Genomic DNA, 25,211 nt, shown 5'->3' with positions numbered 1-25,211 from the left:
TTGAGTCCAGTTTACCTTTGAAAAAACAGATTTCTTAAGTAATAAAAATCTCAAACATTCCTGTCTGGAAGAAAAATTATTTGTTCAGCAACTAAGTTTCAACTGCAAGAACCAAAACGAACAGAGGTGATTGTTTTTTGATGATCAAACCTATTTAGCACACACCCCCTCCCACCAAGGTAATTTTTTGATGAAGAAAAATACTGGTAGATACATCTCTGAATGCTCTGTTCATAGAATGGTTACTGAGACAGTGTTTAATACAACACTCACCTATTTCAATTTTCTGAAGTCTAGTTTGTCCACACCTTGTAATTTTTCTACATTCAGGTTGTTCCAGGATTGTGTTTTGTATGAAAAAAGTGCTAACTTTGCATAGCTGTCTGAATTCCACCCAGGCTATCCTGTCTTGGCTGACAGCTTTCCAATGCAGGGAGAATTAGCTACTTCTTACATCCACACAGTAAACACCAGCACAGGCCAAGCACCCCAAACCCACAGGTTAAATTCACATTCTGGATGTGGAGATGTTGATTAGAAGGGTGTTGATAATATTCTTAAGCAACCTAGATACATCTCAAGTGTAACTTGGCATCTCTTTGGAGGTGAGCTCAAGCAATGATTCCAAGTACAGGCAGGTTCATTCTTCTGGAGCAGTCTCTGCCATGCCAAACTGTCACAGAATTTCTGTAGCTTACAATGCAAGATACAATATCTCACTGCTGTAAAACTGTTGCCAGGAAAAAGTGCAAATAAGGAAAATAAGGAAGTAAGTAGAAGAAAGCAGGACAGGGATAGGAAATTTTAATTTCCAAGTAAATATTTATATATATTGCTGCTGACTTGCAGAAAAAGTAGGGTCAAAAATCCTCAACAAGTCTCATCTTACTGTAGGTTTTAAAATCAGAAATCCTCATCAAATTGAGGAAGTCTTGAATTCTGATATCAAGTCTTGAATTCTGATATCAAGTGTTAGGCCACTTGCAACTAAAAGCCAGCGTAGGTAGAGACTTTGTATTCCTTTAATCTCTTCAGCTTTATCTACTGTGCTAAGGGGAGCAGGAGGAAGATGCAAATTAAGTTAAAAGAAAGGGAGGCAGAGACAAGATAAACTAATTTTTAACATAAGTTCTCTTCTGCAGCCAAAGCCCACAGAGAGAGGAAAGGCTTTACTTGCTCAATCAGGGTGAAAAATGATTTGCCTTGATCTAGTTCTAGTTAATTATCTATGTCCTTTTCCCAGGGACACAGAAGACCTGGCCCTTCTTACAGGTGTGAGAATCCACTGCAATCAGCCACCCAAAGGGAAAGACTGCCAATATGACACATTTCCCATGTAATTTAACTAAAGACACGTATTTCAGAGGTTCATAATGAAAACAGGACTTGTCAAGAAAATGCAATACAATGTATGTAGAAACAAAACCTTTTTTGTAATTTATAAAAGAAAGAACTTCAGCAGGGGGAAAAAAAAAGGATTTTTTTTTCTATACTTAATATTAATTTGGTAGTATTTGAGACCAAAACCAAAGGAAAATACCCCAAGAGGTAACCATTAGAGCAAATCACCTCCTTTCCCATCTCTAATTCTCCTGCAGCTTTAATTCTACAGCGAATCTACTAGAAAAATTACTATGGCAGGGTCTTCATGCTAGCATGAACCTGCTCAGTGTGGTTTTTTGGATCACAAAAATGCCTAAAATAGCTCAAGGCAATTATGTGACTGCCCTCTCCCCTCCTCACCACAGGGTCAGTGCTTACAAACCTCCCTGGGGAGGGAATGAATGCAGTCCCCGCGTGCCTGGCTCCAGCGAGAGCCAGCTGCAGCCCTGCTGCTCTTCAGTGAGCTGAGCAAGGAATAATGAATGCACTGCCTTCTTTTAGCTCCACAGTCAATGTTCCCTTGGGAATTTGTTCATACAAAATGTTTAACTACATCCAGTTTTACTGCATAAAGACAGCCCAAGCCAAGTCTCCTCATAGAAAAGAAACTATAATCCAGGGAGACAGCGATATGGTAATTAGAATGGCATTTCTTAATTAGCTATACACAGTCAGAGTCTCTACCATCACTGCACACAGTAAGGACAAGATCCAAGGGGCAGAAGTGCTCCACTTCTAGGTGGGTGGCCCATAAAACAATGCAGAACATGGCTAACCTGAAATCACAGCTATCTCCTGTATGTTTGCGAGGTGGATAAAGCAAACGAACACATCTCCAAACACAAGCAATATGTGCTACACTAGCACCTTCCTTTCCAATTCTACAAAGCCAAACCATGAAAGCAGTGCCAAAAAAGCACTGCTGGTCAAAGCCCCTGAGACTAATTCCCCTAGAGGGAAAGGATTAAAGGTCATTTCCTGCAAAAGCTGGCAACTCACTAACGTATTTATGTGGAAAAAATGTCATTGCTCTCAGTATTTTAAAACACTGTGTTTTGAGATGTGTTTAACCCTGATTTCCAAAGGTGAATAACTGGATCCTCAGTTGTTTCAATATCTTGTTTTTCATTCATGATTTGATGAGTTTACTACTGAGCTCATGCAGAAAACTGTTTCACTACACAGACGTAACCTGTAACTCCAATCTTATATTTGTAACTCAAGCCAGTAGTCAGCTCTTGATCCCAGGCCCAACCACCCCCAACTCCCCCAGTTACTGAATGTCAGCTTTATATGACTAATTTCCTTAGTTTTTTTGAAGATTTTTATGGATTGCAGAGGGAAGACAAACCTTACTGCAGACTTCAGTTTTTCCCTATATCCTTGCCACCTGATTGTGTATCGAGCACCACAATATAATCCTAGATTTTATGGCTACTTTGCTTGAAGCCTGTCAATACAGAAATGTTTCAGGGGAAAATACTATGGTATGAAAGATGTTTTTTTTTCTATTTGTAGATTAGAGCACTACCAGATTTTAGTACTGATTGCTGTTCTACAGGCAGTCTGCTTTTTCTACTGAGTATCAATCATTCCTGCTTTTTCTTTTTTTTTACTTAATGGCCTTTCCATAATTTTGCCTAGCTTTTGTGAAATTTATGAAGTTAATTTGCACATATGAGTCTGCTACCAGTGATAATATGAACACACTCCCAAACACCTTGTGTTAAACTTAGTTTCATGATGAGCAAGTAAAATTCACATGTTCTTTATTTGTCCATATAATACACCTTTTTTTTTAAGTTTTAAAATTAGATAAAAGCATATTAAATGGCAGGTGTATGAAGTTCTTCAGAAACAATGCCAGAACAAAAAATTGAATTACAAAATGTTAAAAAATATGTAGGTACATTTGAACTTAACATTCCACTAACGTATAATGTTACAGATATTGTCTAATGAAAAATAATTGTGCCACTTACCTATTTTTGCTGTTTCTAGGAACTTTTTATTCTGTACATAGGACAATTCTGTACAAAATATGAAGTCTACATTTTTATTACTTATTACCATAAAACAAGGTACAATGTATGTACAATATTAAAATGAAGCCATACTAAAGCCACACTAAAAAGACACTTGTAATATTACTTTCGACATTCCTGATGTACAGGTGTAATTTTGGAAAATGGGGGAAGGTATCAGACAGAACTTTATGAAGAACAACAGTCACCAAAATTCTACTTTAATTTTTCTTTTTATTTTGGATGTATTAGTTTTAGAATTGTTTAGTACAAGATTATACGAAATATATAAATATTGATAACAAACATGCTAAACCATTAGTGATGGTAAGATTTTGGAATATTGCCTAAGCAAATGTTCAGTGACCCAAAATTTCAAATATGCCTTTATAGAGAACTTGAAGCATCTAAATTATCACAATACTTCCCTTTTTGGTGAGTGTTTATCTTCAATAAAGAATAAAAAAAAAATCTAGACAGTGAAAGATGTTCTTATACGTTGAGTATCACACAATCAATCAAACACTGATATACAGTTGGGATTTTCCCCCCACTTGGATAACATAAGAATAATTCCTTTCAGCAATCTCTTGCACAGACATACTGAACACCCAAAATCAAAGGTAACTGATAATCTACCAGCTAAAGATGGAAGTTCAAACAATGGTATATCAAAATACAGAGACGTTGCTTTACACAATTAAAAAAGCACCCTTTTTCCCTCAAAAGTAGAAGGCATCTTTAAACTGTTTTCATATAGTTTATCCTAATGGTAAAGCATTTTCTTTTTCAAGTTTTACAGGAAATGTTTTCAGACACAGTGGACATTCCACTTAAAGATTGGGTTGGTCTTTAAATTTAGGTGTTGTAAGCCAATATTTACCACTCACAATTTTCTTCCAATAGACAATGTAACAAATATTGGAAATTGAATGTTAAATGCAACCAACAAACAGCAGGCACTACATCTGCACAAGGTTACTATGAATGTCTGCTTTGAGCAATACTTTTTTTTATGGATGCAGGAGATGTTATACTTCCTTAAAAAGTAAAACAAAACTATTTTTAAAGAAGCCACGTTTTTTATCTCTTTATGCATCAAGACATTAAACATTAAGTTATATCATGTTACTGCCAGAGACAAAAGAAACTAATCACCCATTTAGAATAGCAGAACACATTTCAAACAGCTTGTAAGCAGGATAAGTAAGTCAAAATACTGGCCACCCTGAGAGAAATCAAATATTGAAGACAAAGCACTATATTTTAAAAGAGATTTTCCTCCCGTGCTTTTCCATCTACAACAAAAAGCTCATTTCATGCAAGTAATCTTGTGGAATATATAGCAGCATTTGAAGATCATCAGCAACTCAGATGCATTTTCAGTTCACTTGTGAGGTGTATTTGCAGCACATGTGCTCTTTACAACAACAACAAAAATATTTTCACGGTAAAATTATGGTCACTATCTCCTCAGCTCTTAGACTCATTTAAAAAGAAGCAGAATGGAATTCAAGAGTCTGTTCTTTTTTTTCTTTTTTTTTTTTTAATTTTAATAAGCTTATGATGTGTTCATCTCTCAGATAAAAACTGATGCAACTGAAATCACACATAGTATCTGCCACAGAATATTGAACTCCTAGAGCCCAAGAAAAATGCTGAGTATTAAAAGCTCAGATAAGGGAGAAAACAGTGAAAGAGTTATTTTATTGACTTGAAAAAAATTAAAATGAAATTTTATATTCAGTCTATTCCCAGTCATAGTAAACAAATTTTCATTTTAGGAAAAATTCTTCTACCAGTTCATATCTGGAATACTGGTGCCATATTACACACTAAAGACTGGAAGATATGGCTTTAAATATACATAAAGTATTAGGATGTGGTATATATAGATATATATATCTTTACCCTAAGTAAAAGAGAAATGAATTTACAGAATTCTTAGAAAGGAATGATGACTGAGGATTGTCATGAATGTTACCAGTTTGTAAGCCATGTTTTATAATATGAAAGAATAATTGTATTTTCAAAACTGCTGGTATATAACAAGACAGCAATAATGTTGAAACAACTGTAAAGCTGAGAAATCCTAGAAAAAAGTTTAATACTTATATCTGAAATAATTTTCCTTCTGAAAACACACATTTATCATTAGTACCAACTATTGGTCATTCACTTATTTAGATTTCATGGAACATTTTTCTCAAATGTGACTATAAAAACTGCATGATATCAGCTAGTTGGTACTATGACAACACCTCCAGGAAATTGTGTCCACTTGATTATGGTCAACCCAATATTCTGCAAATGGAACTGGGTAATTTACCATTGTTTGAACTACTAATCTTGAGCTGCATACTCTATTTTATTGCCTACAGAAATGGGTTGAAGAAAGCTTTGACTTTGTCTGTAACTGATTGGTATGGCACAAAAAATTAAGTTCTACTGTAGAACTGAGTCCAGAAAAGAAAACAACTTTTCCTCCAAAATAATATTTCACTGTAATAGTTTAATGCCCATCATGTGATATTAATTCATCAGCTCTGCAATGTGATTCCAAGGCTTTCATGGTATAGATATCCTGAGGCAGTTCTGACTTGCGTCGCACAAGAGGACGATCTTTTTTCTGATCTTTTTGTGCCTGAAATAAAAATAGAACCAAGTTAGCCAAACATACTGATTACTAAACATTATTTAAGAGTACTTCTTGCACATCAGTATACTCACTTGCAGGAAAAAAAAAATCTCTGGAAAGAAGTTTATACTTTCTCCTCTTTACCCTACCATCTATGCAGTTTCAAGTATTAAAACCTTTTTTTTTGCTAAGAGGAGAACTAGAAACAACTATGAAATTCTAAGCTATTAACAATCATGGCATCATTACCATTTTGCCAATGCTCTCTCAAAACCAGACAATATTCCTAACAAAGTACCTTTAACTTTATAATGGTGTCTTTATGTAGTTCCCATGTCTGTCTCACCTACCCTAATTTACTTGTTTATTCTTTTTTTTTAATAAGGACTATAAATAAGTCCTTATTAAAAACTGCATGGATTTTACTCAGCCATTTATTTATTGGCACCTAAGTCACAGCTGTCCAAAAAAGTTTCTAAGAAGAAACCTTAAAAGAGACTATGTAGCAGATTCACAGGCATTAGACACATAACACTACTTCTGGCTGCTAGACTATCATTTCAAAGCAGCAGCCCTGGTGAAGCCTATTACTACAGAACAAATGGTTATGGGGCTGAAAATACAAGCCAAGTTCATGATTAACAGTCACCTAAAGAAATGAATTCATAAATTGGAGCACTTTGCTATCTCCACAAGGCTTTACCTGACAAGCCTCTTCTTTCACTGTCTTTTTCAGCGTCTGCAAATCTTCAATTAAAGGCCCGTCTGTTTCCATTGCAACAGGACTGTTCAGCAAACTCGTGTCACTGTATGTGGGGTACTAATAAAATGCAAAATGTTAAAATAATCATTCTTAGTCATAATAACTAAACACTAGGAGTGTATTTGAGCATTTGATTGATATGACTAGTTATCTGAGATTAACTTAAATATTTTATGCATCCAGGGATTAAGTAATAGATTTTAGAATTGAACTCCAATACTTTCACACTTGGCAGAAATATCCTGCTGAAAAATACAGTAGGCATTAAAAAAAGATGGTTTGATTATCTGAGACTCAATTTTAAAATACTCAGATTTTGTCAGTATTGCATGTCTACTTTGGCAATCTGAAACCTTATTAATACATTGTCAAGTGCTCTGTGAACAATATAAGAATCCAAACACAGTAATTTTACTTGCTGATGCAATTTTGTGTTGGAAGAAAAAAATACACTATTAAAAGACCAAATATACCTAATATACATTTAATATGATTTCAAACAAAAAAATACCCTTTTCTGTCTTTGGAAAGAAAAACAATTATAAAAGTACTTTAGGAATTAAAAAACCCCAAAATCTTTGTTATCCAGTAACCTCAATACATCAGATCTTATTTTATTTCAGATGATGTGTATATAGTTTTGAATTCAGAAGTTATTTACATGCACACACAGGCCTTTTCATCAGTTTTTCCTCATTAATATTTTGGTATCTGAGTAATAACCAGGTACCAATAACTCAATGCAAATGAGAAAAAATTTTAAAAACCCCTAAGAGCAAGGATTTAATAAATATAATGATTTAAAATCTTAAATTGTACTTTTGTGTCAAGCAGAATCAGGAGCAGGTCTGAATAACAAGAATCATCAGTTATTAGACAAACTAGAAAGTTAATAGACATTTCAGGAAAAAAGAAACTCCTAAAAGTCCATTATCTACAGCACTAAAAGCATTTATATCTTTATGTCAAATTCAGTGGAGCATTCAGTAATTTGTATTTTAAATTTCTTCCATATATTAGCTTTCTTCAAGCAGACTATGCAGAATGTACTGTATACAGGTGGTGTTAACCAGTATCAGAAAAAGTATTTACGAAAAGTTCCTTTGAAAGAAAAGGAAATTGATACCATAAACTCTGAATTTTTCTACAACTCAAACTACTTATTTAGCCAAACAGGCAATAGCCTATCATTTGTGATAGCAAGTGACCATGTATATCAAATTCTCTTCAAGCAATGCTTATGAATGACTTATGTCATCAGAGAAATATTTTGTCAGTGGAAGTCAATTATTGCATTCATATGAATAATCCTTTTTGATTCACTTAATTAACCTGTTGTCAACTGACAGTTTATTAATTTTAATAGATTTTAATTGAACAGTTTATTAATTGCTCCCCGGCAAATAACCCAAGAGGAAAAAAACCTTCACGAATTTCCTTTTCTTAGAAAAAGAGATTACCTCATACTTTCTGTTTTAAAATAGCTCTGAGACCAGGAAGTGTCCCACTTCTGTTTACAGAGTACCATTTCTCCCTCTTCCACCACTTTTAACTCAGCTAGATGGTTTTGGAAATATATAGTACATTAAGTTTCTTGCTACAGTATAACAGAATTCTGGCTGTGAAGTAATTTGAATGTTTGGAGGTTTTTTGTTCATATGATTGAGCTGAAAGAAAACTGGCAGCAATCTCCAAGCAAATGAAGGGGGTGTGTGGGGGGGATCCAAGCCAAACCATTTCCTTCTCCTGTAATTTCAACATCCAATGAATAGCCTAAAGGACCTCTTTGTTTTGTTATCATAACTGAGCCACACCATTAATGCTGGACAGGATGGTTCCTGCAGGAAATACCTGAGCAGCAGGTTCACCAGCAGAACAGCCCAGTGCAAGTATGGGAACAAATGCACCAGACAAGAACATACAGTATTAATCCATCTGATACAAAGGAAAACTGACCAGTCAAAACTCAGTTTGCAGAAAGATCTGTTTTGTAGTATATTGTTTGCAAAACAGCTTTTCAAGGGAAACCAATTATGGCCTCTCTATATTTTTCCATAATTTTGCACAATAACTTTTCAAACTGAAATATGGTGAAAGTCCTATTACAAGGAAAGGAAAAAGTGCTTCATATCATACTTTTGAGAAACCTTTTTAAAAAAAAAATAATTACTTGCACAAGAGAAAGGTTAAAAATTTGAAAAGTACTTTTATTGTGTATCTTTCATAATACAGTTGGTGAAATTCCTTTATTTCCATGATCATCAGACCTGTTTCCCCCACTGATATTTAACAAAATTAGAGTATTTAAACATGATCATGTTAATCTTTTCTAAATACCTGGGGATTTGATTTGGCTAGATTTTCTATTTTAACCCATGCTTCTTCCCGCTCCTTCAATTTTAGCTTCTCTCTGGAAAAAAAAATCATATAGAAGTAAAAGAATTCAACAAAATAAATTGTTTAGCTATACCCATTTGAGTCTACTGTCCAAAACACCACTGTTGACAGGATAACTTGCATCATATCAATACCCCATGATCTCAAATCAACATTAAAAGGGAAAAACTCAAGATTTTCTCATGAAAGCAACAAACTGGCTGATACCAGCTTATCTTTAGTACATGTACACTGTTAAAAACAAAAATTAAAACAGAAAGAAGTTTTGATCTAGGTTGAAAGCACATTTTTGTTTTATTTCTAATATTAGAAGGCTCTTTTAGTAAATAAGAGGTTGACAACTGACCATGAAAGGGCAGAGATTTTTACTTGTCAGCCCAATGGCTTCAGGCAACAGGTTAAACCAAAAGGCACCAGAGACATTTTGAATTGAACTCTAACAGAGAAGTACCCAACAAAACTACACTCATCCTAGGGAGCAGCAAGTCCAGAGAGATGACATAAATGTGGATCATTTTCTTTTTGGTTTTGTGGTTTTTTTTTAACAAAGTAGAAAAAGTTTGTTTTCTTATGCCTAATGCAATTTGAAAATGTAAAATCTTTCTTTCTTACAAATAAACATCTTCTTGCAGAGACTAGAAAGATCCACCTTTCTTTGAAGGCTGGTAGAATTTAAAATAATTTTGAACTAAGAGTACTAAAAATGCTCTCGATGCACAGATCAGATGACCCTAATGTCAAGAAAAAAAAAGGAGGAGCAATTGTATCCAAGCACATACACAATTTGCCTCCAGATCTCAATTAAATGAATTCAAGATGGGAGGTAGGAACCCTTCAACCATCCTGCTTTTCAGTTCTTATGTGGGGGGAGATTTTTTATTTTGGTTTTGTGTTGCTAGCTCATTGCTCAGCACTCTGCTTTAGCTCATACTTAGAACATCATCCAAAAATGTTATAAAAATCAGAGAAGAAAAGATTTGATTTCTTATTTAAAAGGGGTTCCACTTACTTGCAATCAGGAAAAAGAGAATTACAGTCTTTTTTTGAAGAGCCAATGCTCATATTTTGTCATCTATAAACACACAAACCTTAAGAATTTGATACTGTACAAGGTAATTTCTTCTTGAATTCTAATAAGGAATTTCAAAACTTGGACAAATCAATCTACATTGAGAATCTGTATACTTCCAGTATATCAGTTTAAAATAGGTGTCTAATCTGAACCACTACTTGAAAGAATCCCTGATTATTTTGAAATTTAAAATAAATTCAAATCCAGGTATTTCATATCCAGTTAGTGAGTAGGTACTAACCCACTTCTGCTAGTCCACTAACTGTTCCAGCCACTAAAATGAGATCCAAACCATTAATACTTCTGACTTCTCTATCTCATTTTAGTAGGATTCTTCCATCAATTAAAATCTGTACTAGAGACCTGCACTACTGTAGAACAACAACTTGATTTCAGGTAACTTATATAATAATATGAAGATATGCTAACACACAATGCAATGCTGAAAAATACTGGGAAGGTATTTTGGGACAAACTGAGTGACAACATGAAAGGAAGTAACACTGGGTAAATAAAGCATGCAAAAATAAACACAGGATGTGAACTAAACTGTTCAACAGATTCTCTACACTGGGTTCCACCATTAGCAGTGTCCCTCTCAAAAACTTAATTTTTAGGAAGATGGTGACCCCAGAAGTATGAGGTCTAAGCCTACATGAGACGCTTTGTTAAGATTTAGTTCACATATAACAAGAAGTTTCAGCAAGTCAACTTTGAGACTGCTGCAATAAAATAGGCAACTTCCCACTGATGACACAGTGGTTTTTGAGAGCTAAAGCACTCTGAACAAATGATTCAAGAACAGACAGACACACTGACATGAAAACTTACTTCAGTTTTTCTGCTTTAAATTGCTGTGTGCAGTCATCGAACAGTTTTTGGTTCATCTCCATGAAGAGTTTCAGAGCATTGTATATCAAGCCATGTATTGTCCTATAAGTAAAACTTCTGGTTGAAACTCAGAGTACTTTAAACTTTGAAATCTACTTTTTCTGGTCAACAGTAGCCAATAGCCTACATAACTGGAAAATTACATCATTTCAGAATAAGTGGAAATGAAATTAATTAGTGGAAGTTTCAATTTACCCACAAGAGGCCTAACACTAAAATTACCAACTTTGAATAAAGTTTTCTTACTCTGCAGTACTACTCATCACTTACACTTCTGACATTTGAACTTCACTCTTAATACTACATGTATCAATACAAGCCTAGTTGTGAAATTTACTAGCAGACACTAATCCCATAAGGGTTAGTAGGGAAAATGTTGTATGGCATTAAAGATCTTGATGTAAGTAACTTACTGGCAACTGATAAATTGAAGAAAAAAAAGAGTTAGTAATTAAAAGGAGTGCAAAAAAGACCCCATTCCTTTTGAAAACTGCCACACAGCAACAGCACTCAGTTCAATGCAATTATGCCAGAACTCTTAAGAAATGTGTTAGAAAAGTAAAGTTGAAAACGTCACAAAAATTACACAAAATCAATCTGCTTTATAAGGCACTTGTACAGATTAATTTACAGCTCCAAGCTATAATGTACTGCTGCTCAAAAAGCAATCTGTTAAATGATCACTTTGTATTGTGTATGGAGTTACAAGTAAGAGTGCAGCTGTACTGGTAGCATGACTTTTACTCAGAATAAAATGAATGCATGACCTTGAAAGTCAGAAAAAATAACCAACAGCAACCCACATTTACTATGTACAATTGCATCACTGAATTGGAATTTTATTAATGAGTACATTATTTGTTACTGCTTGCACCCAGTGACAGTAAGCAACCACTTTAACATCACTTTATTTTCCATTTCTTTCCTAGAGTTTAATTGCAGACTGATTACTCATTCTTGGCCAGCCCATCAGCAGTCCTCAATTCACAGCTAGAGCCAGACTGGGATACTGTCACCACCCCAGCAGTTGCACAATAGCTCAAACAAAGAGGCATTTTACAATGGAACAGCTGCAGAAGGGAGCTGACCAGGACTGTTTTCATGCGTAAGTACTACGTTATTGTGGGGAAAAAACCGAAAATAATCAATGGAGAAAGAAGAAAACAAGCAGTAAACAAAAAGAAAATAAAAAGAAGGGGAAAAAATTATCTGATCTACAACATATTTCACTAGAATGCAGAAGAAATGCAGATCAGCAAATAGGCTAGTGATCAGAAATCAAAGTTAAGTCTTTAGAAGTATCTGAACTACAGATGAATGCCAAATTTGCTCCATATTTACAGAAGAATGTAATGGATTAGATGCACTAAAACACACTTTCTTGTTTAATTAAAAAAGGAAAAGCTATCTTCCACAGTTCTAAATACTTCCTCAAAATGGACAACAACAGTCTCTTTATCCAGCAACTTCAATATGATGGAATAAACAGCTCAACACAGTGTTAAACTAGCAACTCACAGATCCAAACTCTTAAACCTACAACTACAGAGAAGTGAAGTAGCAGAAATTTGTACAAGTGTTTCTTACTTATTCCAATGCGTCTTTGAATTCCGGTACAAGGATGGAAACATGATGGGTAAAATCTTTGCTGCATTATCACTAATTAAACTCATAATATATTCATTATTCCAGTAGTATAATGCTCGCTCTGCAACCTAAGACAACATGAAAAAAGGAACACTTCTTCAATCTCTTACAGAGCAAATAATCATAACATTTGGCAAATATAAGGGAAAGGTAAGAAAAGTTGCAAATCAGACTTGGATTTTTTAGTGCTAATGAGAGTCATGGAGCTGATGGAAAGAGACAGAAAAACTGCTTTTTACCTTGCTAGGGTCATGATTCAATCTATAACCCATGAACTCTGAAATTCAAGCAAAGAAATACTTTCCAAAAGAACCAGTATTTGCAGAACTTGTATTACAAGAAATGAAATGCAAACACTATACTGAAAGGGTTCAGGCACTTCTGAGAACACTGAGTTTTTCAGCCTTTTTATGGTAAGCATAACACTGAAGTGAATCTCCCAAAATGAATGCACATATTGCACTCTTGAGAACAAACAGTTAAGCTAATGTTTGGATCCCTGCAACTTGACATAGAATTGAAGATTCCTCTGCAACAAATAAAATTCATTACGGTGAATAATACATTACAAGTCTGCTGTACAAAAATTCTGGTATCATTGTACATGCAGTAAATACAGACCTGAAAGTGTGGACTGGACACACATTTGGCTAGCTGTCTGAAGAGAGGTTCCATAACTTTAACAAATTCAGATGGCTCAATAACATCTAAAATTTCTTCTAGTTCATTTAAAAACATGACTTCTTTTGGACTGTGAGTCTTTGGCCAGTATTTCAGCAGTGCCATTACCACCTGTAGAGACAAAGATAAAATAATTTCATGATAATTTCACTTTATCTTGAACTCAATTATAATGCATTAATAAGTCTGGTATTTCAAGCAGAACACAAATGTTGTGAATGCTTGTTCCATGTGACATTACTAATCAGACATGGTTCAGTATCACAGAAATAACTGTTAATACATCTAAACTTGCTTCTTCAGAAAACAAAGTTATATGTCTGTAAGACATGTTCAAAAATAATAATCATAATACTAGAGAGAAAACCTAATATCTAACTCCATATGATCAAAGTGCTAATTTGCTACTACATTATCAGGAAAATTACCTGCCATCTAAGTGACAGCAGCTTTAAATCTCTACCTTCCTGGGGATGTAATCCAAAAATCAAGCAATTAAGTTCTAACAATATATTTTAAAAAATATTTATTATAAATGCCTGAATTACTGGTGACCAACTATTCTAGGTATGCTGCTCTTAAACTTTGATTTGACTATCTTACTATGATCTTAGTCTTAATTTTCTTCATGATTAATAAGTTATTTACCCAGCTTGCTTACCTAGCAAGGAACACTCAAAACACCATCCTGTGATTCTATGATTTTTTAATATAAAAGCTGTAAGCAATATTTAATATCATCAGTGACAAGACAACTCTGAGAAATAAGTACTTCTTTCAAGTATGTAATATTCAATCATGAAAGCAGACATTATGTCTTCAATGAAGCCTTGGTTAATATACACAGATTTTAAAAAATAAGATATCAAAAAGTCTCATGTGACAATTATAAAGGGAAGTAAAGACCAGGATCTTTTGAAGACGAACTCAGTACTTTGCTGATGTGTGTACAACTTTCTTGAAAAAATTAGCAATCACATACTTATTTGGGATCAAAAAAGGAAACAAACCTGGTTGCATATTAATTCTAGATTTCTGGACTCCTACTAGCAAATATGCAACATCCTATCTGATGCTGGAAGAAAGCTAAGAAAACAAGATCTCATACAGTACAAATGATAGAATGCCTGACATTTGCTGTCTTATTAGATATTAAAAGCTCCAGCTAGGAGTGAACTCCTGCTCAGGTGTATACTTCCATTTGTTTCAAGAAATCCCATTTCCAATTTACAATAGAAATGGTCACAATCTAATAATGTGCACTTTTGTTAGCAGCAGTTGTTTTATTGATCTACTGATTAAACAGACTGGTTCTTACCTACTTGATTTTGGGTGTAATGAAACAAAACACTAGATACTACAGAGGACAGTTAAAACTATTCATCTCTGCAATTATGTGCAGCCAGACCAAAGCCTGGTTTTGTCCAAGGCTTGTAGACATGAACAGGATCTGATTTAAAAGCCTTGCACCAATAGGCAGCTGTTTGTCAGAAATCTCTGTTCCATCGTAACATGGACAGAGCACACTTCAAGTTAATTTCTGACTAAATTGCTTCTGGACCCACCATCTCCTGTCTGCTCAGCCAGAACAAAACAAGCAGAATAAAATCAGTCTCTTTGTAAGACCTGTACTATAAATGTTGTGTTAGTTAGTTTTAGATATTCTGAATGACTGCTGGAAAAAACGAAATTTGATAGATCAAAACAGCTAAATATTTGACTCAAATATAAACAATTACAAATAAATACTTTAATCCCCAAACCTCCTTAAACAGTCTAGAGATGTAAGGTGTGTTAATAGTTCAAAATATGTAATAATAGCAAGATAAACTTACCGGTTCTGTAAGTGTGCTGTCCTTTTCTAAAAACTGAACTACACAGTATGCCAGCTACAGTAAAAGAAAAAGAGTTTTATTAATTGTCACTATGAAACTGAACACATTTTGAAGTCACTAGCATAAATCAAGAATAATTTTGAATGCTTCAAATAAAATACAAGTTTCTTCTGTAATTAAAAAAAAAATTAAATTTAAAAACCTATTTGGCAGACAACTTAAACAGAAGGGTAAATAGGCTTTAGCAATTCTTTCCAACCTTTGCAAGTGTGTCCTCATCTTTTCCTGTGTTATATTGTAGACACACATGATGATGCTTTCTTTTATGATCTAGTACTTTGCATTTCATCACACCTCATCTTTTCAAATACAGGATTTAAAAATCATGACCTTGTCCTGTGGAGTACTTTCCACTCACTAACATTTTGGTGTCCTGTGCTGACTTAGTAATTATTTTCTATTTCATAACCTAAGTTAGATAAAAGTGCATTGAACAGCTGTAAATCTTGGGATTTTTAAATATATCACAACTAATGATAACTATAGCTATCAATGTAAGCTGATGGATTAAAAGCATGGTACAACTCAGGAGACCCCTTTTTTCTGTGTACTTCTGAAAGGATAAACTGAATTAAATAATTATGTCCTCGTAAATTCCCAATTCCTTTCAAAACAGGAAATTCAACAAATTGAATTCAGCTGAATTGCTTCATGTAATTTAGAATAAAGTATTTATAAATGACATTCATTAAAACCATACTTTTCTGCAATTTTTTATGTCTAAACATTACAGACAAGAAGATAAACAAAAAATCCTGTGTGGATAAATACTAAGAACTCTCACATTAACCAACTACTACATATGTTTCATCTATAAACACTACAGTGCTTTTAGAAAGGGTATTATTGTGAGCACACGTTTTCTTTTTAATTTTTCTATCAACAAGTGAAGCTTTACAGACATATGTGTTTAGTAATTTCCCCCAGGCTGGTTAGCAAGGAAGTTTTGGAGCTTAGAACTGAATTTACAGCAGTTACTCAAGTCCCCCAACCTCTTCAAGCAAGCTTACTTAAACACTAGTATGAAAAACACCAAGTAAAATTTACCTGTGGATGATAGACACTGAGTGATTTCACTTTGTGCAATGGTAACAAAACCTTCAATAGGAATATTTTGTGCTCTTCTTTTAATGGTAAGGCAAATCCATTAATTATGCTGCCAGGGAAAGAAATTTAAAAATAAAATCAGTAATTATATGGAAGTTTGCACTAATGTGCAGGATATACAAAAATTCTTGGACTTGTTTTCTAATATTTACAAACGAATAGAATAGTCAGATCTATCTCTGTCCACACCTTAACCAAGTTTTTCAGCAGTCTCAAATTCTTCTTCCAAGCTGCACACAACTATACCTACAGCTGAGACACGGCAAAAATTGTCATGTCCCAAAACATCACCACAAAGTTCAAGTTTTTTCCGTGTTTCTACAATCTTACACAAAGTCCCCTTAATTTTTGAAGTCTACTCTTAAAAGCAAGTGAGTTTAATGAAACAAAATCTACAACTTACCTTCCCAGTATTTCCAGTAATTCTGCTATGCCATTGTGATGTTCTGTTTCATAAATAAACCTAAACAAATGAAACATTTTATTGGTTTACTGCTGAAGAGAGATACAAATCCAATACCATCTATCATTACCCAAATATTTCAGTCACTCAGTAAAAGGAAAGCAGAGAGACACAATGGAAAAGAAACTTTGTGGAAACAAAAATCAGTAGCACACCCAGCTGCTTTCAAGCTTCACACCTGCTTGCTCTTTTCTCCCACATTTTACAAAGCAGCCTACACTCAAGCTTTTCCCAATACTCATACCTTACGCCATTTTCATAATGCAAAACTGAACACAGCAAATAACACTTTAAATATTAAAATAACACAAGAGTATCTGGCACAATTAAACACTATGACTCAACCTTCTATAGCAAATGCAAGCACAAGGTGTTCAAACAGTAACTACTTCTGGATGTAAAAAGCTTTTTGGCATTACAGATCTCTGTGCATACAAAAGGCTTGCAATAAGCAAAGGATGTCACATTTTCCTGAATCTTCTTTAGACAGAGCACTGTAATTTATTAGGTAGTCACCTTTCAGTCTCCTTCACCTGAGTTTAAATTTATTGACACAGTTCTATGCATGGCTTCAGGTAATTTGCAGAGTTATAAACATTTACACTTATGAGAAAATAATTCCACTAATTTGAAAGCATTTTTTAATTTGAAAATTTGTCATAGGCTGACATATTAAAAGCTACTTTAAATCCAGAATATTTGAAGTGACAGTTTTTAATTCTCAAAGATCCCCTCCATATAATTCAGGATATAATTCCAAGCAAAATTAAACACTGTGATGCAAAAAGATTTGGATTGAATTAATAGGCACATACAGGTTTCACAATTTTTTAAAAAAGTATTTTGCTTCTGGGAAAAAAATAGATTAACACACTATGGGGAAAGAATTAATGTAATTCTGGTCAATGACGAAAAGACAAATGAAGGCCACACATCTCTTAGGTAAGCACAGTAATAAACTGGCAACTTGAAGGTAAAAGTATATGAAAATTAAATATTTTTTAAGTTGTACACATACTTCATGTGTATGTGTACACATACACATCATTTCACACAGCCCAATTCACTAATTCAAGACAAGCTGGAACAACTTCTCCTTGGTGATCACAAACAAGTGCACCAGTTTACATTTGGATGCAAAATCTTTAAACTTTGAGCTCCTAAATATTACACAGCTAAGTGAGTTTTTGTCTAAGTTTGTGGTTGGCTTTTCTTTTTCTCCCATAACTTCGTAGCTGTGCAAATTATATAATCTCTCATATACATGTCAGATGGAAAACTCTCTTATACCAACTATACAAAGCTGATCTAACAACCAGCCAATTTCTTAATTTTTAAAAAGCTTAGCATCAGAACTATCAAAATGGCAAATAAAACCACTTTTCAGAAGTGCATATAATGTGCTATGATGCTGTTTTACCATCTGTTCAAATATTTGACCAAATTATGCATTTTGGATTTAATTTAATAAAATCATTGGGAAATTTATTAACGTGTGGGGGGAAAAAAATCTGCATCTTTAAGATCCACTTGTACTTTTTCCTTGGGATATACTGGCTCTTCACTTGTCCTGTCAAGACTGTTCTGTGAAGTCAACTTCCAGTTGATTGCAAGACAGTACAGGCTCACTAATTATTTCAGAGTAGCTGCTCTGTATCCCTTCCAAAGGCTCAGTTGTTGCCATAGGCAGCTCTTTGCTACTTTCTTAAAGAGGTACCACCATACATTCATTGTGGGATGAAAACAGCGGCAGAGAAGGAGCAGGATGTAAAGCTGATATACGGTTGTGTATCAGTAATTTGTAGAAAAGCAAAGAATATCAAAATGAAGAAAGTCAAACAGGCACCACAATCTTGCATTCACACTGGATGTAACAGCAGTAAAAACACACTTCCAGAGAGCTTTGGTAATACAGTGTTTTGTATCAGTGATAGTACTAGAGTTCATTCTAGGCAACAAACAAATATTTCACATGAGCTCAACTGCACATGTCAATTCTGAGGAAAGGAGAGGCAGCAGACATGTTCCTTTAAGCAAATTACAGATCCCTCAGTCATCAATTTCAGCACATTTTCTGCATTATAAAGAACCACACCTTATGAAGGCATTAGTATATTACGAACACTACTACCACACCACCCAAAAAAAGCCTCCCACAAAGATACCAAATCACCCACTAAATCATATATTAACTCAAATTTCAGCTGCCAGATATATGCCACAGGCAAGACTACCCTAATTTAAATCTCCCAGAGTGGTATTAATTATTATTAGATGTAGAAATATTGACTATAAACAGATAAAGAATTCTAAAAATTGCTAGCAGTGTCTTGGAGTGTTTTAATTGCATACCTGCTCACATGTATCATAATACAAAGATGCTGACATACCTATAAAATATATTATTAATTTGTTTCCGGATGTAAGCTCTTAAGCCCAAGAATTTCCCATATATTCTGTGTAGAGTTGTTTTAAGAAAATCTCTTTCACGTGGATCTTCACTGTCAAAGAGCTCTAAAAGCTGAAAAGAGGGAAAAAAGATGTACTTTAACTGAATCTAATGCATTGTAAAAATAATTTCGAGCTTGAAGTTAAAAAAGAAATCTTTTTTTACCTCACCTGTAATACAAACTTCTGATCAATATATTTCTTAGCTATATTAGGTTGAAAATCTGGAGATTCTAAAAACCTTAAGAAAAATTCATAAACAAGCTGGAAAAAATAAACAACAAAAAACCCAGGATTAGTATTTTAAACAAGAACCATTTTATAAGCATCACGTTACTAAAATTGCTGATTAGTTGCTCAGAACTGCAAAATGGTTTTAGTTATAGTTATCTATACCACACACAGTAAAGGCTTTGCTCTTGCTCTCCTGACAAATTACAAGAACTTGAGGTTATTTAAACTGCAGAAATTCTGCTGAGCTCCATCACTACACTTTACTCAAGTGACACACAGTAATCTAATATTTATCATGCCCAGAAGTCCATGTTCTAAGAAGTCCCTGTTCTCCTCTGTTTGTCATGGTACCTCTGAAAGCTAAAGCTGTGCCAGAGCCAGATCAAAGCATTCATAGTGACAAATAGAAACTCATTTAAAATCTCAGCAGTTACATTCCTACCATAAGAAACAATGAGCCTTTAACCTAACAACTGATTTAAAAAAAAAAATTCAGTTTTAATGCAAGAAACACATTTTAAAAATTACATAGAAAAGTAACTGTTTTGAGATAAACACATAACCTAAACAATTTAGAAATTTAGAATAGATAAACAATGAATTTAATGTCAAAATTCTGTAATAGACTGTGATGTTTCAGCCTCCATGAAATACCTGTAGATGAGGCCATGCAGCTTCTAAGGTTGGTTCATCTTCCTCTGGATCAAATTCTGCTCCCGTTGGATTGGAAGATGGTGGTAATGTTCGAAACATATTAACTGCAAACTGAAATTACACGTGCCTTTAAATCCTCTGAAACAACTGAATGACTTAAAAAATACTTTTAAGATAGTTTTGGCTAAGAATTCTTTACATCAACTATTTTAATTAACATTTGCAAAAATACAAGCTATATAATGCAGTATTTTAAACCGTGAGGAACATTCACACTTTACATAGTTCTAACTTGGAGAACACTTTTCTATGCAGTAAGTACTCTTTGAAACACAAACAAATGTCAGGATGTGTTTTATGAGGATACTGCTCTGATCTCTCTACACACAGACATGTATGTAAGCAAATGTGAGTCAAATGTTTACACAAACATTTTTATATATACACACTTAATAAGGCCTTGCAGCAACCTGCAGAAATGTAAGTCAGAAGTAGAGATGCAAACCAAAGATAACTCACATCTGTTCTTCTCTGTAAAATACTAGTTTCATTTCACATAGCAGCTGCACACATTGGGAACACTTCAAAACCAAGTTCCACAACACCAACCTCCCCAGCGGTATTTCTCTTAAACCATTTCCATGTACCTGATATTACACAGCACCGAGGGGGAAGAACTACACACCCTCATCCTTTTAATATTTGAATCCTGAACCCCCTGAAAAACATTTAGCATCCTCATGGAAGTGGACCAGTCTGCAAACATGAACTATTTTTCAAGTTGTTGATACAAATGTATTTTAGTGCTTTCAAGTGCTTGTCTACATACAAGGGCCAAGGAGGATGTGTATGTCTGTCCTGCCGTCTCCCATCTGACAGATGGCTGAGCAGACAGTGGGAGGCAGTATCAAACTGCATCAGCTAAATCTGCAAGGCTTACATTATACTCCCATGAGGGAAAAGTCATCCTGATGCTCTGTTTTTCTGCATAATATTCTTTCATTCAAGCAATGCAGACATAGAGGTCTGATACGCACCAAGACTGACATGTCAGAGTAATTACTGCTGCAGAGAATTAACACTAAAGCTGATATATCTTCATGTTCCCCTTTTAAAAGCATGGACATAAGTGATTAACCACCTCTGACCTTTGTTTAAAAAATATGGTGAAAATTTGCAATAATCAGTGGTCTTCTAAGAAAACAAATCCAGGAAAACCAGACTTGAAATTTAAAACATGCTGAGGTTGTTAAACAAATGGAAGAATAAGCTTATCTAAAGAATTCTTCAAGTCTCAGGCTCTCACTATAAAAAAAAAATAATCTGGGTCATGTCAGGTGTTAGCAACCAAGTTTTGTACTTTGTATTTTTCGAAACTGAAAACAGATTAAAAACCTAGAGAGTATTTTTTCCATGAGAAATGGAACCAGTGAAGCCTGATATGATCTGTTTTGCATTTTATATCCTTGACCAGCAGAATAGAAAACTGCTTAAATCAAGCTGCAGGATCTTGCTTTGAAAGCACAAACCTGAAACTCTCTTGTCCCCTGTCTCTCTTGTCTACTCTTCTGAGGTTTAGGAAAATTTACAATGAATTATTATCAGTGAGTCCTTTGCCCATGAAATGGCTGATCTGTTTTCTAACTTCTCAGTCTTGACCAAACAGACAAGACACAATCTGCAAAGCCTGATCTCCTCTAAGGCAAATTTCCCACAGAAGTATAAATAAACACAGCATAACTGAAAAACATTCTCCTCCCCAGCTCCTCCTCCCACCAATAAAATTCCTCAAGATCCCCCAAACTTATGAAATTCAAGTCTTTATGAACACTGGCCTAGTGTGCCAAAATTCTGTCAGTGCTGCCAGCACTAACAACACTTAACTTCAAAGAATGTAACAGGAGGATGGGAGAACAAAAAGGGAAAAGAAAACAACCTGCATTTTTATCAGTTCAGGGGCTTTTGCTGTAATGGCAGTCACAAATCCTGCTTTTCCTGTGGCCCATTTCATACAACATGAGAATATTTTCAAGTAGGCATCAGAGATGCTACACATATTCTCCCTTCTGCTGAGCAGTCCGGGTGAAGCTTGATGTGAGCAGCCCTGAATGAAGAGCACATAAAGTCTGTGCCTTCTGTATTCATATGAAGAAAGCCAACCTTATACTTAACAGAGCAACAACAGCACACTTCTATTCACAGCAGCCCCTCTTATTCTAAAGCAAAGACAGACAACACCACACCTGCATTGCCCCTTTGAACACAAAACTGAAAAAAACCAACCAAACAAAACACCAACAAAACCTCAAGCTCACATAGTTATAACTAAGTATGTAGTTCTAATAATGCATGAAAAGTTGCATTGAAAACCATGTCAGTTGCTGAATAAAATTAGATCTGCTCCTATACATAGTAGAAATTAAAAAAAAAAACAACTGTGCTACTGCACAACATAATATTGTCATAAAGCCCTGCTTTTCTGCTAAAGCAAGCTAAAGAAAAAGCATTATTATTTTTTAAGTAAGATTCTGAAATGGATGCTTTTCATCACAAAACCCTGAATACATCATGCACATTTAGAAAATTTACTCAGACATTTGCCTACACATTTTATAGTTTTGAGAAGAGGTACTCCACTATATTACATCTAGGAAATGGAACTTGTATAACAAGCAGTTAATAAAACATTTCCTTTTTCATCACATCTTTGCTTAGAAATATAAAATGAATTTGAAGGACATATCAGCTGGCACTTTGAGGAAGAAAGGGAAAATACTCTTGAATCCACTCTGAAAAAAGAACATTAAATCCATTTTAGAAATTAACTTCTCACATCTTTTGAAAAAAAGACTTAGGCTTTACACTAAATTATTAGCTAAGCCACTAGATGAATATATAACTTAAAGAAAAGATCTTATAATTTAGTGCAGGACACCTAAAGTGAAAAAAAAAAAAAAAAGAAGGGTGGGGTGGATAGACATGACATGAGCATTAAGACTATAAAGAATAAAGCAGAATGAGATTATAAGGTAAATGTTTATTTTGTCAGAGAGAAAGAATGTTTGAAGCTATGGAAAAGGAAACATTATTTTATTTCTAGTAGCCAGACAACCTGTGAAATTCATTGCCCTGAGTGATTGGCCTAAGTAATAATTTAGTAATACCAAACAGAACTTGTACACACACACACACATATATAGGATGTACACATGTACACAAACAAGTAACCTCCAAGCTGTGAAGTCTGGCAGAACGGCATAGCAAAATCCCAACTCTCTTGCCAACTCCACATACTTTCCAAACTGAGAACCATTCTCAAATCTGAATATTTCTTGATCCTCATAACTTTATTGAAAATGCTATTCCTTACTAATATAATTCAGTGGCAGTAGCAGCACATAACTTATGAATGTTTCTTGGAAGAGTTTTAAAGTACATGACGACATAAATTTTCCTTAAAATTCCCACAGTCAATTCAGATACATGTCTAGAACTTAGCAAATGTTCATGACAATCCAGACATACATGCCTGAAGGAAAGATCATAACACTACTGCAGAAAGTATACAGTTGTTTCAACAAATGACCAAAGGAAAAAAAACCTATCTGAATTTAACCTCAAAATACCAGTCCAGGTGCCTTCATTGACAGTGTCTCTCACAGTGCTATGTAAAACCAATGCAAGGGAACTCCATACCCTTCAGACCCTTGCAGATAAAAAGCATTTTAATGTCACCAAAAGAATTTTCAAACACTGCCTGCTACCAGCAAAACCCAGGTAACCAATATAGCAGCCAAATTCTGCTGCAAGATTTGTTCAACTGACCAAAGGGCAGACTTGGTTACCATTGGGTACACCTGAAAACAAAGAAAGCACACATTCTCCTCAGTCAAATGTACTCTGGCCACAACTGTTTGGTGGAGGAAGATAATGCAGGCATAGAAAGCACAAGCAATGAACTATGGGTAGTTAAGAACTCTTGCACAGAGCAAGCACCAATATCTGACACTGGTATTCAAAAACTCATCATGAACTCCACTTTTTCCAAAGAAAATCTCAGCAAGCTTATCCTCCTTCATATCTCTCAACAGTGTCAACAAGCAATCAATTAGGAAAAAAACCCAGAGATATAAATAAGTTATCAAAACATGGGAAAAGCCATGATTCCACATCTCCTCATTAACTATCCTCAGTGCTTGGGGTACATGTTTGACACCCAGAGTTATGTGTAATCCTCATATTCTCAGAAGGTCTCATGAAAATAACTTCAGTCTCAGTAAACACTTAAGGCTGATTTAGATAACAATATTCATCACAAGCACTGTCCTACATATTATAAATCCTTAAAATCTTTGAAGAAGCTTCAAAGTCTCTGTTTTGCAGGAGAATTACTAAATATGAAGTTTATATTAATGTTAAAGAAGCAGTGTTTTCTCAACCCACTGAAAATTCACCCTAAGTTATAAAGCCTGGGGAAACATCATCCTGTTACACACAGCCAAGAGCTTCTTGTAGGCTTATTAGTTAGGAATTTCAAACTACTCTGTTCTCAGGGTTTTGCAGACAACAGCTACAGACCTCAACCCAACTGCGACTCCAAGCATCTGGTGTCTGCTCACCACCATGATGAGAGCTGAAAGACTCTGCTGTAATTTCCTGATCTCCTCCTCTGGAGAGGACTTGCAGACAACAGAAAAATAAGCTAAGTCTAGCTAGCCAGGATTTGGATATTGAGAAGGGAGGGACAATGCAGGTCTGAATGGCCCTCATAACTTGCTCAGCAGAAACCTCATCTGCCATCCTGTGTGCTTAATGAAGTCTGACTCTCATTCTCACCTCTGAACACAGAATAAAGTCAGTCTCTGGTACTGAACAGGATTTACAAGTGTCAAGCTTGCACATGTGATATTCATT

The 25,211-nt window shown here is 34.7% G+C and overlaps 1 protein-coding gene across 3 annotated transcripts in view; it reads right to left on the bottom strand.

Moving 5' to 3' along the window:
* Positions 1 to 3,135: 3,135 nt before the first annotated feature.
* Positions 3,136 to 25,211, bottom strand: part of PPP2R5C (protein phosphatase 2 regulatory subunit B'gamma) — a 71,461-nt gene continuing 49,385 nt past the window's right edge. For all 3 annotated transcript variants that reach the window (XM_059474516.1, XM_059474517.1, XM_059474518.1), the window contains exons 5-16: positions 20,298 to 20,408; positions 19,581 to 19,673; positions 19,352 to 19,482; positions 16,902 to 16,961; positions 16,439 to 16,547; positions 15,332 to 15,385; positions 13,437 to 13,607; positions 12,756 to 12,883; positions 11,109 to 11,210; positions 9,146 to 9,218; positions 6,749 to 6,865; positions 3,136 to 6,051 (exon numbers count right to left, since the gene is read on the bottom strand). In XM_059474516.1, the coding sequence (XP_059330499.1) occupies positions 5,920 to 6,051; positions 6,749 to 6,865; positions 9,146 to 9,218; positions 11,109 to 11,210; positions 12,756 to 12,883; positions 13,437 to 13,607; positions 15,332 to 15,385; positions 16,439 to 16,547; positions 16,902 to 16,961; positions 19,352 to 19,482; positions 19,581 to 19,673; positions 20,298 to 20,408 (1,281 nt within the window). In that variant the 3' untranslated portion in view covers positions 3,136 to 5,919. The remainder of the gene's footprint in view (positions 6,052 to 6,748; positions 6,866 to 9,145; positions 9,219 to 11,108; positions 11,211 to 12,755; positions 12,884 to 13,436; positions 13,608 to 15,331; positions 15,386 to 16,438; positions 16,548 to 16,901; positions 16,962 to 19,351; positions 19,483 to 19,580; positions 19,674 to 20,297; positions 20,409 to 25,211) is intronic.

This window comes from Ammospiza nelsoni, chromosome 6 (assembly GCF_027579445.1).
Source record: "Ammospiza nelsoni isolate bAmmNel1 chromosome 6, bAmmNel1.pri, whole genome shotgun sequence".
NCBI lineage: Eukaryota > Metazoa > Chordata > Aves > Passeriformes > Passerellidae > Ammospiza > Ammospiza nelsoni.
Note: the sequence above shows the minus strand (reverse complement) of the source record. Positions and strands in the feature narration are given on the sequence as shown.